Source organism: Pogoniulus pusillus, chromosome 9, assembly GCF_015220805.1.
Source record: "Pogoniulus pusillus isolate bPogPus1 chromosome 9, bPogPus1.pri, whole genome shotgun sequence".
Lineage (NCBI taxonomy): Eukaryota > Metazoa > Chordata > Aves > Piciformes > Lybiidae > Pogoniulus > Pogoniulus pusillus.
Window position 1 is genome coordinate 11,937,619 of NC_087272.1, and position 18,842 is coordinate 11,956,460.

The following is an 18,842-nucleotide window of genomic DNA, read 5'->3' on the forward strand; positions in this document are numbered from 1 at the left end:
AGACTACAAAGAGTTTACTCTATTTTCTGCATGAAGAGAAATCAAATACTAAACTATCCCTGGTGTGCATTTAATACAACCAATAAACAATCATTAGCTGCCATTGGACCATAAAATTTGAAGAGCCCTAAACATATCATGTTGTTCATGGGAGCTCAGTGGGTGGTTCACATGGCTGTACAGCCTCTTGGACCGGGTGCAGGAATGGGATATGTATGCAGAGGGCATACTGCTGAATGCAGTCCATCCTCCACATTGCTCATGTTTCCTCCTCCAAATACCCAACAGGAATGCTGAACATGTGGTGGTGCTAAAGGACATGGTTGTGGTGCTAAGGAACATGGCTGTGGTGTTAAGAGAAAAGGCTGCAGTGCTAAAGGACATGATTGTCATGCCAATGGACATGGTTGTGGAGCTAAAGGACATGGTTGTGGTGCCAAGAGACATAACATGATTGTTGTGCTAAGGGATGTGGTTGTGGAGCTTGGTCTCTTCTTCCTAATAGCAAGTGATAGGACAAGAGGAAATAGCCTCAAGCTGCACCAGGGGAGGTTTAATTTGGACAGTAGAAGAAACCTATTGACTGAAAATGCTCTCTAAGACTGGAAGAGGCTCCCTATGGGGGTGGTTGGATCCTTATCCCTGGAGGTGTTTCAAAGTGGCAGAGATGTCATGCTGAGGGAGGTGGTTTAGCACTAAACTTGGCTGAGTTAGGGAATGGTTGGACTCAACAATCTTGAAGGTCTTTTGCAGCCAAAATGACTCTATGATTCTATGAGTCTATGAAAATACACGAAGTTCAGTGGAGCCATCTAAGACAGACTGTTGTTGGAAGCTATTTCCCCAGCATCATTAGCATGTAGAACATGTCAGGGACTGGCTGATGGACTCACAGGCTGTGTACATACACCATGCTTTTATTTTGCTTCCTGACAGCTGGATTGCTTACCATGGATACCCTGCTTTATAGCACAGCAAAGGGGGAGAGAAGGGGGAGAAACAACAGAGAGATTCTGTCATGATGAATGTGATCACCACTGGATGAATATACCTATAAGGTAATTTTCTACAATATATGGAACCATTCAAAGCATAGATTCTTTCCTCTGAGATTTACAAGAGACATTGATATGAAGCTCGAGACAGTAGGGGAATAAGGAATAGTTTCTGGTCGATGATTTTTGACAGTCTGCTACCTGAGTGAGTCATAGAATCATAAAGCTGTTTTGGTTGGAAGAGACCTCTAAGATCATTGAGTCCAACATTCAACCCAACATCACCATGGCCCTTAAATCATGTCCCAGAGCACCATGCCCACACATTTCTTGAGCACCTTCATGGACTGTGACTCCACCACTTCCCTAGAAAGCCTGTTCCAATGCCTGAGTGATTTGAACTACTACTAAATGTCAATGACATAATGAAAGGAAAAGGATGAATTCCAAAACTTGTAATAATTAGGTATAAAAGAGTATTTTTTACTGTGCAGTTGCTCCAGAACTCTGGTAAGGATACCAGAGCTTGGGGTGCTTCTGAAAATCATAAGCACCTAGTACCAGTACTGCATCCAGTCCTGTTCCATGTCTTCATCAATGATTTGGATGAAGGGATACTGTGGACCCTCAGCCAGTTTGGTGATGATACCAAAGTGGGAGATGTGGCTGGCACCCTGTCAGGCTGTGTTGCAATTGAGTGTAACTTGGACAGGGGAACCTTATGTAGTTCAGCACTGACAAGTACAGAGTCCTGAAATTGAAGAGTAACAATGTCGTGGATCAATACAGACTGGTGGCTAACCTGTTGGAAACCAGCTCTGGGAGAAAGGACCTGGGAGTCCTCATGCTGTTGCATGACCATGAGCTAGCAATTTGCCTGCCAAGAAGGCAAATGGCATCCTTGGGTGCAGCAAGAAGAGTGCGCCCAGAAGATTCTCCTCTCCTCCTGCTCTGCTGTGCTGAGGTCACATCTGCAATACTGTGCTCAGTTCTGGGTTTCACAATCGAAGAATGACAGAGACTTCCTGGAGATGTTACAGGAAAAGGCTACAAAAGTGATGAAGGGAATGGAACATCTCTCTGATGAGGGAAGACAGGGACAGCTGTTTTTTTTTAAGTCTGGAGGAAAGAAGACTGAGAGGGGATCCCATAAATACTAATCAAAGGGTAGGTGTCAGGAGAATGGGACCATTGTTTTCAGTGTTGCTCAGTGACAGGACAAAGGTAGTGGCCACAAGCCTGACTATAAGAAGTTCCATCTAAACATGAGGAGGAACTTCTTTAATTTAAGGGTGCTGGAGCACTGGAACAGACTTCCCAGAGAGGTTGTGAAGTCTCTGAAGACATCCAAAACCCACCTGGACAAGTTCCTGTGTGACTTTTTGTAGGTGAACTTATTTTAGCAGGGGAATTGGACTCAGTGGTCTCCAGAGGTTCCTTCCATCCCCTACCATTCAGTGATCCTGTGTTTCTGTGAAACAGGGAGAGGAACAACTGCCTGTTTCTGACTCTCTGATCTGGCTGTGTGTTACAGAGGGTGGGATTGAGAAAATTAAATCAAGGCAACCTACCCTAAGTGTCTAAGCAAATCATCTGGAGATATATGAATGATGGCATCAAATGCCAGGGGAAAAAAAACAAACCCAAACACACAAATAAACAAACAAAACTCCCAAACAACAAATATCACTAACAGCTCCATAAGTCCTGTTTGAAACAAATGCAATAAATAACAGAGGGAGGCAAGATAAAATATTCCAGAGGATGTTTTACAAAACCTGGCAAAACCAAGCAACTTCTTGCAATCAAATTATGTATGCCTGGCATCGAGTTGCTTACAAATCCTAATCAGTTCTACCCTTCTAATAACATTATACAGGAAAATACATCGTCATCCATCAACCAGATGGAGCATGATTGTTCTACAAAACATATTGTATGGTGGGGTTTTTGTCTCCTTTTCACCAGGAGAACGTGATAAAATTGGGCAATCTGGAATTAGAGATTAGAAATAACTATTTGGTTTTTAGCCTCTGCAAATCTCTGTAAATATTTATCTGCAAAAAAATACTACATGTTGTTTAATGGCTTAAAAAAAAGCCAACTACTTTATGCCATGGGTAGGGAGAGAGATTTTTCTGGCAGAGATACAAGGTTGCTGCCTCCTCAACACAAAGATAGGGGAAAAAAAAGCAAAGCAGTTCTACAGTCGGATTTAACAGGATATCAACTGCTGCCATGACTTGACTTATGCTATAGAAAAAAATAGGAAAGGTTTTAATTGCTGCAAGAATGGTCAGGCGTTGGAACAGGCTGCCCAGGGAGGTGGCAGAGTCACCGTCCCTGGAGGTGTTCAAAGAAACATGTGGGCATGGCACTCTGTGATGTGGTTTGATGGTCATGGTGGTCTTAGATTGATGGTCAGACTTAACGATATTGAAGCTCTCTTCCAACCAAAACAATTCTATGATTCTATAAAAGAGCTTTAAAATGCCCCTGGCTCATTACTGTGTATGCCTTGAGACTGAGCCCTTAAATCTGTTAAAGTGACAAGGGAGAGGCAGCCTGACAAGGGAAAGGGAAAATAAAATCAAAAAGAAACTCACTAAAAGCATGTTGTTAGTGCCATTGTAAGAGAGCTGGCAAAGAAAATCAAAGGTTTGATTTTCCCTTTCTTTTCCATTAGACACTGTGGCACCATCATCTAAATTGTGCTTTGGTATCAGATGCAGTAAGGCTGCAAACATTTAAGGATATTCATAATGATAAATGATGCCACTGCTTCGATTTGCAAGCAGTGTAATGCAGTCCAGAGTCACCACCTCTGTCACTTGCAGGCTCTGTTATTTTGATAGAACCTTTACAAAAGAGGAAGAAGAAAGCAATGCTTTCTTATCCAAAAGAGAACTTTGGTTACAGGAGAAACTACCAGAAAGGAGGTTGGAGTGAGGTTGATCAATTCTCCCTAGTATCAAGTGATAGGACAGGAGGAAATGGTCTGAAATTGTGCCAGGGGAGGTTTAGGTTGGAGATTATGAAAAAATTCTTTGGTGCAAGAGTGGTCAGGGATTGGAACAGGCTGCCCAGAGAGGTGGTGGAGTCACCATCCCTGGAGGGCTTCAACAAATGTGTGGGCATGGCACTTGGGAACATGTTTTAATGGCCATGGTTGATAGTTAGACTTGATAATCTCAGAGATCTTTTCCAATTAAAACAGTTTCAAGATTCTATAGGAAGGAGAACCTTGCTGATCCAGTATCACATTGAGACATGAGACAGCCAACTTCTGCTGATGCTATGAAATGATGTGATAAAAATGCCTCCCCAGCTGATTTCCTGAAGAAAACACTTTTGCAAATAATCCCATCTCAAAGCTGGGAGGAGTAGCTGGCACCTCAACAAGGCTGGAGAGCTGGGCAGGGAGAAACCTCCTAAAATTCAACAAGGGCAAGTGTAAAGACCTGCATCTGGGGAGAGAACACTGTGGATCAGTGCAGGCAGGGAGCTGACTGGTTAGAGAGCAGCTCTTGAAGATAGGATCTTGGAGTGCTGGTGGACAACATGAGCCAGCAATGTGTCCTTGTGGCCAAGAAGGCCAATGACATCCTGGGGTGCATTAAGAATAGTGTGACCACCAGGTAGAAGGAGGATCTCCTCCCCCTCAGCTCTGCCTCTGTGAGGCCTCATCTGGAACACTGAGCTTGGTTTTGGGCTCCCTAGGTAAAGAAGGAGGAGGAACTACAGGAAAGAGTCCAGGGGAAGCCACTAAGATGCTGAGGATACTGAGAACTTAGCATAAAAGGCTGAGTGGCTTGGGTCTGCTTAGCTCGGAGAAGAGCAGACTAGGGGTGAGGGGGAATCTCATTATTGCTGACTAATATCTAGAAGGTGGGCATCAGAAGGATGGAGCCAGACTCTTCTCAGTGGTGTCCAGTGACAGGACAAAGGACATAAAATGGAACACAGGATGTTTCATGTAAATAAAAAGAACAAAATCTTCCCTTTCAGAGTGACAGACCACTGGACCATGCTGCTCAGGTGGACTATGGAGGTGTTCCCAACCTGCCTGGATGTGTTCCTGTATGAATTACTCTGAGTGATTCTGCTCTAGCAGGGGCATTGGTCTAGATGATCTTCAGATATCCCTTCCAACCTCCATCATTCCATGAGGTTCTGTAAATTTGTTCTGTATCATCAGAAGGTATGTTGGAGACAGAGATAAGGCAAGGCATGCCTTGCAGCTCACTTCTGCCTGCACTAGCCTCCTTTTCCTGCCAGGTTGGTAGGCTCTTCACTTCCCTTTGTTATCTGCATTCCCACCCCTCCTGGCCAGGTTCAAGCAGTGCCAAGCCCCACTCACACTTTGTCAGTGCCGTAGCTCCGATAGTCCACCGCCGCTGATACTGCCACAATCAGCGCAGGCATGCCGTAGCCAACCAGATAGAAATATTTCCTCCGGGAGTGTTCACTCTCAAAAACCTCCACCAGCATGATGTAGAGCTGCACTCCCTCCAGGAACATCCAGGTGAAAGCTGCCAGGAAGAAGAAGTGCAGGAGGGCAGCAAAGACGGCACAGGCAATCTGCATGCGGATTGGAAAGAGCAAGGGAAGGTGTTTGTAGCAGGCTGCAATGGTCACAGTTACTCTTTCTGGGAAGTTTAATAAGAATAAAGGACTTTTTCCCTTCCCTTCCCTTCCCATTTTTTCCCTTCTACAAAAGGAGGAACTTGGAGATTTTGACACTTGGACCATGTGTGTGAGCTATTTTAAAACAGACTCATCTCTACATGGATAAGTTGCACTCAGAGAGACAAAGGTAGGGGTGCACACAGCCTATCCAACCAATACGTGAAGATGTACGCACTACAAATGTATTTTTACAATCCACTTATTGAACACCAACTTATTGGACATCAAAAGCTCCCCAAATTATTAAATATTATGCTAAAACTTATTCAAAACCATCATCATCTGTAAGCAATGCACATACAGCCTTGGAAATCACAGAAGGCATCATCATCTGACCCCCAGAGCCCTCTGTTTGTGAAGACTCATGCACAGAACAAAGGCAACATGGGAAATATCTCACTGCCTGGCCAAACTTCCCATCCACATGGACACGAGAGCCTGTGGTGGGAACAGGAAGAGCTGTGCCCCTTACCGGCTGGTCAGTCCGGTTAATGCCAATGAGGAAGAGGAGTTCTGCCACAAAGAGGCTGATGCACAAGTTCTTGTGAATGGTGTTGCGGTCACTCTGCAGCCCACGGAAGAAGCAGAAGGTGAAGATGCAGATCAGGAGGCAGACCAGTGAAAGAAGGATGCCAACCCACGTGATAAAGTCCAAAAGCAGGTCATGGACTGCATCGCTGTGCTGGAGATAAAACAAACCAGGAAGTTACATGCTGAGTGACCTCTGATACTTCCCAAACACAGAGTGAGGTTGTCCGAGACCCTTCACAAATATTTGTTTCTGCTCACCACGCTGTGGCCCTAGGGAACAGTAGTAACAAGACTAAATGGACCTAGGCTGGAATCTTGGATCAAGAAAGTTGCAACCTGACTCCAAAGCATCTGGCAAGCTACAAGTGCCCTGAATAGACCCCAAAATATTCTAGAAATGATGATGATGATGTTGTTGAAAACACAGAATTGCAAAATGGTGGGGTTTGGAAGAGACCTCTGGAGATCATCGAATCCAACCCCCCTGCCAAGGCAGGGTCACCTAAAGGTCACACAAGAACATGTCCAGATGGGTTTTCAAGGTCTCCAGACATGGAGTCTCCCACTCTTCTCTGGGCAGCCTGTTCCAGTGCTCCAGTACCCTTAAATTAAAGCAGCTCCTTCTCACGTTTGGATGGAACTTCTTATGCTCAAGTGTGTCCATTACCCTTTCCCCTGTCACTAGGCACCGCTGGAAAAAGCCCAGTCCCATCTTCCTTTAAGGCCATCCTTTAAGTATTGATCAGAGTTCATGAGATCCCCTCTCAGTCTTCTCTGTTCCAGACTAAAAAGCCCTGATTCTCTCAGTCTTTCCTCACAGAGATACTCCAGTCTCTTCATCTTTGTAACCCTTTCCTGTACCCTCTCAATGAAGTCTCTGTCTTTCTTGAACTGCACAGCCCAGAATTGGACACTATTGCAGATGTGGCCTCAGCAAGGCAGAGCAGATAGGGAGAACCTCCCTTGACCTGCTGGCCATACTCTTTTTGATGCACCCCATATGTTATAGCTGGTCTTGTGTGCAACTCCTTCTTTCATAAACATAGCAGAGGAGCAGACACACAGTAAAAAGAACCACTGAATACCATGATTTGACTGATAAACACTGTGGAGATTGCAACCACAAGCCCATTGCCAACATTTAACAGCAGTCAGAAATGGCTCTCTAAATATTCAGAGAGATGCCTGAGCTTGGAGGCTTTGGACAGAAAGAGCCAACAATGTGCTCTTGTGGCCAGGAGGGCCAGTGCCATTCTGGGGTGTATGAGAAGGGATGTAAGTAGGTTGAGAGAGGTTCTCCTGTCCCTCTACTCTGCCCTGGTGAGGCCACATCTGGAGTAGTGTGTCCAGTTCTGGGTCCCCCAGTTCAAGAGGGACATAGAACTGCTTGAGAGAGTCAGGCACAGAGCCACAAAGATGATTAAGGGAATGGAATATCTCTCTTAAAAGATGAGACTGAGGGATCTGGGGGTCTTTAGCTTGGAGAAGAAGAGACTGAGAGGTGAACTCTTTGATGTTTATAAATATGTAAAGGGTAAGTGCCAGGAGGCTGGAGCCAGCCTCTGCTTGGTGATGCCCAATGGCAGGAGAAGGAGCAATGGGTGAAGCTGAGGCATAGGAAGTTTCATCTAAACATGAAGAGGATTTTTTTCCCTGTGAGGATGACATTCCACTGGAACAGCTGTCCAGGGGAGTTGTGGAGTCTCCCTCTCTGAAGAGATTCAAAACTCACCTGACTATGTTCCTAGGTGACCTGGCATAGGAGATCCTGCTCTGGCAGGAGATTGGACTGCATGATCTTTCGAGGTCCCTTTCAGCACTGACTTTCTGTGATTGTGTGAAATATCTTGGTCTTCAGGTTGTGGGATTTTGTTTGTTTGTTTTCATAGAGGAAAATAAATTTTCTTTTTCAAACTAGAACTATATTTTGAGACTCTTAGGAAGACAAACTCATTTCTGGAATGCTTTCCAGAAAAAAAAAAAAAGGCAGAAATTTGCTATAAAATGTTAATAGAACAGCACTATTGAGACAGCCTGGAAAGGGCATGATTCCTCATGATGAACTCATAACATGGTTTTACCCTAAAGCTATGCAAACATTGGCACAGTTAGGGAACTCAGCAACAAAGTTGAATCACAGAATTGTTTTGGTTGGAAGAGAACACCAAGATCATCAAGTCCAATCTTGAATCCAACATCACCAATGGCCATAAACCATGCCCCGAAGTGTCTTGTTCACACATTTCTAGAACACTTCTAGGAATGGTGATTCCATCATCTCCTTGGGCAACCTAAAGACCCTAGGTGTGTCTTGGCACTGTTGATAATGCACTTCTGGATTGCTTCTGGGCTTGCACTTGCACATCCCTCCCAGAAAGAGAAGGGGGATGCTGGGACCCTGACACTGAGAGTATCCCATCACCTTAGAATCACAGAATCAACCAGGTTGGAAGAGACCTCCAAGCTCATCCAGTCTGACCTAGCACCCAGCCCTATCCAATCAACTGGACCATGGCACCAAGTGCCTCAGCCAGGCTTTTCTTGAACACCTCCAGGGACAGTGACTCCACCACCTCCCTGGGCAGCCCATTCCAATGGCAAATCACTCTCTGTGAAGAACTTCCTCCTAACATCCAGCCCATACCTTATTCCTATAAAATTCACCTCTAACTACCCTTGGTTTCCACCAGATATGGTTGGCCTTCCAGTACCTGAATGGGGCTACAGGAGAGTTGGGGTGGTACTTTTCACAAAGGCCTGTAGTAAGAGGATATGAGGCAACAGCTCTGAGCTGGAAGAGGGGAGATTTAGACTGGAGATTAGAAAGAAATTCTTTCCAGTGAGGATGGTGAGACACTGGAACAGGTTGCTCAGAGAGGTTGTAGTTTCCCTATCCCTGGAGGTGTTGTTCAAGGCCAGATTGGAGTGCGCCTTGAGCAACCTGGTCTAGTGGAAGGTGTCCCTGTCTATGCTAAGGAGGTTGGGACCAGATCATCTCTAAAGTGCCTTCCAATCCAAACCATTCTACAATTCTGTGATTGTAAAATTAGAGATATCATTACCTAGTGATATAAAACAGAAATAAGGAATACCAGGTGAGTTTGAGTCAATCAGCTGCAGGACAGCTTGGCTGGAAATAGCTGGGGGCTTTTCCACAGTATCAGGGTGGCTTGAAACCCATCTTCATGATCCATCAGGCTAAGTTAGAACTGGTATTCATATTACCCTCTGCTTCTGGCACTCTGATGACTTGGGCATTATGTAGGCTGGCAAATGCAATAGTGTCATGCTTCAAAAAGCCAGGGCAAACATTTTGCTCCCCGTGGGCTAAAAGCTTATGACAGATGGAGGAAAATGATGATTAATTTATCCATTTTCTTTGCCTGCTTGTCAATGATAAAGCCACATCAAATGTCAAGCCTTTCCTGATAGACACTCTGCTATGTCAGCACCCATGAGAAACAACTCAAACCTTTCAGCTCTTTGCCTTTATCAGTCTGAGTGATAGACATCAAATGATAATGAAAGATGAGAAGCAGCTCTCTGCTCCATCTCTTCCATGCTGGAAGTTTTCTTTCAAAGGATCCTTGGAGGTGGAGAGCTGATGGCTGCTCTTCCCAAAACCTTTTGCAGCAGTTCCTGAGTATTTCTAACATCAGAGAAACTAGAGGGGGGGGGGGGTGTGTGTGCAGGTCCAACTGAAAGGCAAGAAATCATTGTGTGTTTCCTGTACAGCATGTCAAAAATGCCTGTTCTGAGGGGAGATCCCATTGCTTTCTACAGCTCCCTGAAATGAGAGTGGAATGAGGTGGGATTTGGTCTCTTCTTCCTAGTATCAGGTGATAGGAGAGGAAATGACCTGAAATTGTGCCAGGGGAGGCTTAGGTTGAAGATTAAGAAAAATGTCTTGGCACTTGGAGACAAGGTTTAACGGCCATGGTGGTTTTGACATGGAGGTTGGATTTGATGATCTTAGAGGCCATTTCCAATTGGAACAACTCTATGATTTCAGCCAACTCATCCAACAGCATCCAGAAAACCAAGCAGATGAAACACATCATTGTCCTGGTGGCCACACATTGCTTTATCTCAGTGTCATTCCAGCTCATCCAGCCCCCTTAACTCAGTGGAAAAAAAAATGTCCATGGAAATCTTGCATCTTGCAAACAGTTCTTTAATCTGGGGCTGCTGGCGAAGGGCAGAAGAACATCTCCCTGAAACCAGCTCACGTGTCTAAAGTATCAGGCTGAAGTGATTGAGAGATCTTGGAGTGCATGAGTGGGACAAGATAGCTAACAGACCAAAGCTAGGAGAAACAAAGCAGGGAGTCTTTGGCCAGATGTGTCCATCCCACCCAGCGAGGTCAGCAGTACAGATTCAATTATCCCAAAACAAAACCTGGCACAGCGAAAATTCTCTGAGCGTTTCTTGCCCTGTATTTAAACTGGAGATTAGGAAGAAATTCTTTACAGTGAAGGTGACAGAACAGGTTATGGATGTCTCCTTCCTGGAGGTGTTCAAGGCCAAGTTGGACAGGGCCTAGAGCATCCTGGTCTAGTGAAAGGTGTTGGGTTGGAATTAGATGATCTTGGCAGCCCCTTCTAACCCAACCCACTCTATGAGATGAATCTCACAGGTCTCAGCTCCTGTACCTCTCTCAGGAAATTACAATGGTGTTGACTTGATGATACAGATCAGGAGTTAAGGGAAATTTTACTCATGGAGAGGAATTCTGCCATCTAGGTTCATGGACTTCCTCAGGGCAGAGTCGCTTGCCCACTGAGCACACCACCCTTAGCAAGGATCACAGGCTTCATTGCTGTGTTATTATTGTAACTCTGACTAATATTCTTTTTAATATTAATCATAATGTTAATATTGATTTTATGCACATTCAGCCATCCCTGGAGTACTGGGAAACCACCATGGAAACAGCTTCTCTATAATTACAACCTCCTTTCTTGAACTCAACAGACTCACAAAAGAAGAAAGAAGAAGGAATAATAACAATAAATGGGGAACAAGCACAATTTAAAAACACCTCAGAGGGAAAAAAATATATATGAATTGGAAGTTTTTCTAGTCAAGTCCAAAGAAGTAGTGAGCTGGAGCAGCTGAGGGAACTGGGGTTGTTTCATCTGGAGAAAAGAAGGTTGAGGGGAGACCTTCTCACCCTCAACAACTCCCTGAAAGGAATTCGAAGCCAGGTGGGGGTTGGTCTCTTCTGCTTATTAGCAAACAGGATGAGAGGCAATGGCTTCACGTTGCACGAGGGGAGCTTTAGGTTGGATCTCAGAAGAACCTTCTTGACTGAAAGGGTTCTCGAAAACTGGAACAGGATCTCCAGGGAGGTGGTTGAGTCTCCATCCCTGGAGTTGGTTCAGAGAGGCAGAGATGGGTTGCTGAAGGCCATGGTTTAGCAGCAGACTCGGTAGAGGTAAAGAATGTCAAGAACCAATCTAAACCTCCCCTAGTACAGCTAGAGGCCATTTCCTCTCCTCCTGTCACTTGCTCCCAGGAAGAAGAGCCTGATGCTTACCTTGTTCCAACCTCTTTTCAGGGAGTTGTAGAGAGCAGTGAGATCTTACCTCAGCTTCATTTTCTCCATGCTGAACAACCCCAGTACCCTCAGCCACTCCTCACAAGACCTGCTCTCTAGACCTTTCGCAAGCTTTGCTGCCCTTCTCTGGCTTTGGAGCCTCTCTTTTGGTCTGGTGAGGCCAAGAGCAACAGGAGGAGACTGCTGACAGCAACTCATTCAGGAGTTGTTACAACAGCCCTGGCAGCAACCGCAGCAGGGTGAGCAGGCAGCCTAGATGCTCTCCAGACTGGGGAAAAAAATAAAATCAATGAGCAGCTCTGGCAGTGCCTGTACATCAGAGCTGAGCTAATAAAAACAAATCCCAGGGAATGTCAGCTTATGACAGAATGGCTCTCCCTGAGATGAGCAGCCATTTCCTCCCTTATTAAAAACATCAGTAGAGGAAAACAGCCGCCAAACCAAGCTGCCAGCAGCAGAGGACACATTCCTTTGCCTAATCTGTCCCTCCAGAAATGGAAAGAGTATTATGTTTGCAGGTGGAGGAATAAGCAAGCAGTAAATAAAAACACAGCTCAGATTATGACCACTTGGTGCCCAGTGGGAGCTGGCAATGTGCAGGACTGGGCAGAGACCCAAGTGGGACAAGTTTAGAATCATAGATTCATTTTGGATAGAAAAGATCTGCAACATCATCCAGTCCAACTGTTCTCTAACTCTACCAAGTTTGGTGCTAAACTGTGGCCCTCAGCAGCACATCTGAGTAGTTGTATGAGAGCCAGCAATGTGAGCTTGGAGCCAAGAAACCACCTGTGTTGTGGGCTGCACCCCCAGCAGCATGGACAGCAGGTGGAACAAGGGGATTCTGCCTCCCTGCTCTGGTTAGGACCCACCTGGACTCCTGTGTCCAGCTATGAAGCCTCCAAAACAAGGACATGGATCTGTTAAAGTGGGTCCAGAGGAGGCCACAAAGATGATCTGAGGGTTGGATAACCTCCTCTATGGGGACAGTCTGGAAGAGTTATCACAGTATCACCAAGGTTGGAAGAGACTTCACAGATCATCAAGTCCAAACCTTTACCACAGAGCTCAAGGCTAGACCATGGAACCAAGTGCCACGTCCAACCTTGCCTTGAACTGCCCCAGGGAAGGCGACTCCACCACCTCCCCAGGCAGCCCATTCCAGTAGCCAATGACTCTCTCAGTGAAGAATTTTCTCCTTACCTTGAGCCTGAAAAAGTGAAATCTCCAGGGACAACATTGCAGTATTTGATACAGAAGAGCTGAAGAGGGACTTTTGACAGAGGCAGGGAGTGATGGGATGAGGGAGAATGACTTCAGACTCAAAGAAGCTGGATTTAGATGAGACACTAGGAATAAATTCATCCCTGTGAGGGTGGTGAGGCACTGGAACAGGTTTCCCAGAGAAGTTGTGGAGGATCTAAACACAGAAGTACTGAAATCCAGGCTGGATAAAGTCTTGACCAATCTGGACTAGTAGACAGTGTCCCTGCTCACTGCAGGAGGTTGGAATTAGATGATCTTCAAGCTTTCTTCCAACCCAACCCTTCCCATGATCCTATAATACATTTTGCAAGGTGTAGGGTTGGGTTTTTTTTGAGAATTAACCCCTTTGCTGGTGCAAAAATATTTCTCTTTCAAAATCCATTCCACAGCAGCTCCACTAGCTTCATTTTGCAGTCAGGGTGTGTTTTGCAGTCTTGCACCCACCTCTGCTTTCTCTCCTTGCTGTTCAATCCCACAAGTGTTAATATATGGAGAAGCCAGCACTGCAGTAGCTTCAGCTGGCTCTTTATATCCCAAGTGGCTGTATTGCTGTAGGCAATGGACCACTGCATTCCATTTAGACTCCATATATTTTTATTCCTTCCCCTCCTTAGCTCTCCTTCTGCTTTCATTCGCCAAATAATTAGCATGGTGTAAAGTGTTTGTGGTGTAGAATCACATCTGAGAGCTTTCCATTAATTGCTACAGCTTAAACACCTCCCCCCTCCCCCTTTTTTTTTTTCCTCTCTTGTTTTAGGTCTTTGCTTATTGTTTTTAAACAGAATAAGCTCTGGAATTCACTACACACTGATAAGCAACATTTATCTACCCTGAGGTACCTTTGCTTCTGGTTTGGGTGGGGGTTCTTCTATTTTTTGTTTCTTTTTTGTAATTGCATTTTCCCAGCAGCTCTGAACTTGTTTTCTAACTGCAGATTTATCCCATGGTACATTTAAGATGCATTTGCTGTAATTAATGTGATGCAAAGTGTGAGCTCCTATGAAAAGCAGCTTGTAGGGTTGGAATAATTCTGCAGCAATTACACAGGTAGAATGGCTTATTGAACTGCTTCCTTTCTCTCCTGCCATGAGAACCACTGTGGCTTTTGGAACACTTAAGAGTCAAAACTAGTATACTGCTGATTTAAACAATAGATCTTTAACATAGACCTCACCCGTGTTAAAGATATCTTGTGATTTAGAATCATGGAATCATTAAGGTTGGAAAAGACCTCTAAGATCACCAAGTCCAACCATCAGTGCAACACCAGCATGGCCACTAAACCACATCTCAAAGTGCCATGTCCACACCTTTCCTGAACACCTCCAGGGATGGTGATTACACTGTCTCCCTGGGCAGCCTGTTCCAGTGCCTGACCACTCTTGTAATAATGACATCTGAGGTAACAGCCAACCTAAACCTCCTCTTGGTGCAATCTGAAACCATTTCCTCTCATTCTATCACTTGATACTAGGGAGAATAGACCAACTCCCACCTCACTCTAACCTCCTCTCAGGGAGTTGTAGAGAACAATGATCTCTCCCCTCAGCCCCTTCTACTCCAGCCCAAACAACCTCATTTTCCTCAGCTGCTCCTCGCCAGACCTCCTCCAGTCTCTTCACCAACTTTGCTGCCCTTCTCTGGATGTGCTACAACACCTCAATACTTAAGAAAAATATCCCTAAGAGCCTACTGTTGTTTCTCCTCACAAAGCCAACTGAACTTCTCAGCTGATTAAAACAAGGCTTTTCTTCCAAGTTTTGTCTCTCTAAAGGGAGGTTCTCCTGCCCAAAATGCAGCAAATGCTGCAGGTCTGTGAGATTATCCATTGGCATAGGAAAGCATCAGTCAGGTCCAGCTCCCTGGCTTTGCTGTCTTTTTCCCATGCTAACTGGGGCTCTGGTACCTGAGAGTAAGAGTCCAGAGCTTTTCCAAGCAGCTATACATCTGCCCAGGGGCACAACAGCCTCTTGTTGTTAGGCACCAGTATTCAGTCCACTGAAATATCATAGAATGGTTTGAGTTGGAAGGGACCTTAAAGATCACCCAGTTCAACCCACTCCACTGTGGGCAGGTACACCATGTAGTTCAAGTCCTCATCCTACCTGGCCTTGAACATCTTCACAGATGAGACATCCACAACCTCCCTGGCAACTTGATCCAGTGTCTCACCACCCTCCCTGGAAGGAATTTCTCCCTACCCTTCCTAAGCTTAAATATGTGGGTGAAGAAGAAACTTTGAGTCCAACTAACTTTAACATCCAGAAAGCACCTTCAAATTCAAATCTCTTCCTCTTAATTAGGTGCTCTCCTATTAAGACTGGAATTGACCCCAGCAACCTCCACTCCTGAAGCACACCAATAAATTCTTGCTGCCATGGTCAGCCAATGTCATTTTCTGCCCCTTTGGACTAAGACATATTGCTGTTCCATGTTAGAGAACCAGAGGGCCATCAATCACCTCCTCAGTGGTGCTACCTTCCAGCTCCGCCTCGCCACATAAGCTCTGCTAATAATTAAATCCCATCTTGTAGCTTGCACAGCAGCCACTGAGGTCTCTCCTTGAGAGCACATTCTTTGGCCATGCTACCAGGAAGGGAGATCACTCACAAGCAGTGATGCTCATCAAATTGATGCTGGTTTTTGATTAAGGAGCAGGACTCGGGATGTCCGTGCCCCTCGATGCCCAATGTTCAATCTCATTAGGTAGGGTGCTGGGGATGCTCATCACACTAAAGGATGCTTCCAACAGATTCAAACCTTTGACAAATTGAAGTCAGCAAAATCCAAATCTCCATTACAGACAAAATTATTGCTGCTGAAAAATTCCAAGAATATCATTAATTGTGGTGTGTGTGACAGCTCTCCCTGACGATCCCAGTCACTGGCCAGAACACGATAAGAGATCTTTCTTTACAGTGAGGGTGGTGAGACCATGAAGTGGGCTGTCCAGGGATGTCATGGATGGCCCCCCACAAAGGTCTTCAACGCCAGTTTAGATGAGGCCTTGAGAAATTTGGTCTAGTGGAAGGTGTCTCTGCTTATGGCAGGAGATTGGAACTGGATAGTCCTTAAGGTCTCTTCCAACCCAAGTCATTCTATGAATACATATATATATATATATATATATATATATCTACAAATTCTATGCAACATCCTTTCCCTAAGGATTGTTCTACCTCCAAAAATACTAAAAAGTCCTTGAGGGAAAGAATGTCTTTTTGGACAATACATAAGACAATAAAATGGCTTGAAAGTATAGCTATGAGAAACCACAGAATTGTTTCAACTGGAAAAGATCTCTAAGTTCATTTGGCCCAACCTTCAAACTAATACCATCATGGCCATTAAATCATTTCCTAAAGCATCATGTCCACACATTTCTTAAACCTCTCCAGAGATGGTGACTTCACCACCTCCCTGGGCAGCCTGTTCCAGTGTCTCATTACTCTGTTTAGGAGAGAATTTTTTCCTGATATTCAATCTACAAGTCAACAAATGAAAATAAACCATTTTAAAGCCTCCATCTTTCCAAGCCATCAGGTCTTCTGCTGCCAAGATTTGAAAAACAGCACGTTGCAACAGCATAAGGAATGTCAAAGAGGCCACCTTCTGATTTGCCAGGAGCTATGGGGCTAGCTCTACCAGCAGACCAGAATGGGATGGTGCTGCCAAGAGCAGCAAAGTGAAGGGCACTGGGGTGAAGCTTGCAGGATACACACTCACCTTTGCCCTTATATCAGGATGATCACTAAAGCAGACATGCCAGGAAGCTTTACATCAGAGTCAACAAAGGGGAGCCAACTTGGCTCTTACAGCAATAGTACTCTGGCTGCAGCCAAATGAGAAAACATGACCTGAAAGTCTTGAGGGCGCTTGTTAACACCCAGAGACAACCACCAGCTAATTGCACACTGCCTTGGCACTCAAAGCTTTCAGATGTAGCTCCTTTCAACCTGTTGGCTAAGCATGGGCAAGCAACAATCTCACATTCTGCAAGATGAGATAACATCAGCACTACCAGTCTAATGAGGTTTGGGTGAAATGCCACGCAGACAAAGTCGATCTGCTTGCAGTTTGGGAAGAGGCTTGCATGATGCTAGCTTGTATCTGCACCATGCAGGATGGGGAGCACTTATGAACATCCATGGAATGGAAAGCTATCTACATTTCTCAGGTGCAATCCCTCCCTTCAGTGACTCTGGAATATCTGTTACCTCCAGACAGGTGACACATTGCTTCTGAAACTTCAAGCAGTTGTTAGTTGCATGAATAGTGAGATTGAGTACACCCTCAGCAAGCTGTGTGGTCTGTTTGACATGCTGGAGGGAAGGGATGGCATTTAGAGGGACTTGGACAGGATGGAGAAGTGAGCCCAAGCAAACCTCATGAAATTCAATAAGGACAAACGCAAGGTCCTGCATCTGGGTTGGAGCAACCCCAAGCACAAATATAAGCTGGGCGAGGAGTGAAGTTGTTCAAGGCCAGGCTGGATGAGGCCTTGAGCAACCAGGTCTAGTGGATGGTGTCCCTATCTATGACAGGGAGGTTGGAACTCTGATATTTGAGGTCCTTTCCAACCCAAACCATTCTGTGAATCTGTGAGTCTATGAAAATAGTAAAGCTAGACTTGGGACTGCAGCATGTCGCTAACCCATAAATCTGTGCTCTGACTAGGCCATTTCTTCAGATGTCTCCCAGGTTTATGCCACACATATTTAATGATATGTCTCCTGGACTGGTGGTGATTCCTGCACAATGCAATGGAGACGTCACTGCAGCAGCAGGTCACAGAGTCATAGAGTCACAGGGACTTTCAGGATCATCTAGCACCAACCCCATGATACAGGCATGGACACCTCCTACTAGACCAGCTTGCTCAAGGCTCCATCCAACCTGGCTTTCAACACCTCCATGCTTGGAGCCTCCACACCTTGCCTGGGCAACCTGTTTTAGTGCCTCACTATCCTCATGGGGATGAATTTCCTCCTAATATTTATTCTAAATCCATCATCTTCAAATTTGAAGCCATTTCCCCTTGTCCTGTCACTCCATGCCTTTGTTGGAACTTCCTCTCCTGCTCTCATGAAGGCCTTCTTCATATACAAAAAAATGCTGGAAAACCTCTCTTGATACTTCCTCTTTCCAGGATGAACAACCCCAATTCACTCAGCCTGTCTTCACTGGAGAGTTGCTCCATTCCTCTGGGAATCTTCATAGGCCTACTTTGGATCTGCTCTAACAGCTCTACATTCTTCATTTGTTTGAGGCTCTCATTTCCATGAGCTGGTTTCTACCATTAAAGTTACTGTCATAGCAATTTTCATGCCTAGCTCCAGTTGCAGTAACAAAATGTAACTGGAACAGGTTACCCAGGGAGATTATGGATGCCCTTCCCTGGAGGTCAGGTTGGACAAGGCCTTGAACAATCTGGTCTAGTGGAAACTGTCCCTGTCCATGGCAGGGGGTTGGAACTGGGCGACCTTTATGGTCCCTTCCAGTCCAAACCATTCTATGATTCTGTAATTATCCTTTCCACTCCCACTCCCCAGTGCTTTGGCAGTCTCTAAATGTACAACACCTCCACATACCTTAACTTCCACATGTGCCATCAAGACTGCAAAGTTGGTCAGGTGATTGCAGGAGCACGTCGTGTGAGTCTTGTTAGTTGTCAGGAGGCGACATCCTTGGGTGGACCAATACCCTGTCATGGTACGCTTTGTGTAGCTCCAGAATGAGCAGTTGGGATTGAAATTTTCTTCTGACTGCTGCAGGGAAGAAATGAATCAATGCAATAAAAA

The 18,842-nt window shown here is 45.2% G+C and overlaps 1 protein-coding gene across 24 annotated transcripts in view; it reads right to left on the bottom strand.

Moving 5' to 3' along the window:
- The window catches only part of ADGRL3 (adhesion G protein-coupled receptor L3), a 667,301-nt gene that overhangs the window by 80,005 nt on the left and 568,454 nt on the right, over positions 1-18,842 (bottom strand). For 23 of the 24 annotated variants that reach the window (XM_064148540.1, XM_064148545.1, XM_064148522.1 and 20 more), the window contains 3 exons: positions 18,633-18,809; positions 6,157-6,366; positions 5,356-5,576 (listed from right to left, as the gene is read on the bottom strand). In XM_064148540.1, coding sequence (XP_064004610.1) covers positions 5,356-5,576; positions 6,157-6,366; positions 18,633-18,809 — 608 coding nt within the window. The remainder of the gene's footprint in view (positions 1-5,355; positions 5,577-6,156; positions 6,367-18,632; positions 18,810-18,842) is intronic. The other variant, XM_064148524.1, reaches the window with a different exon arrangement.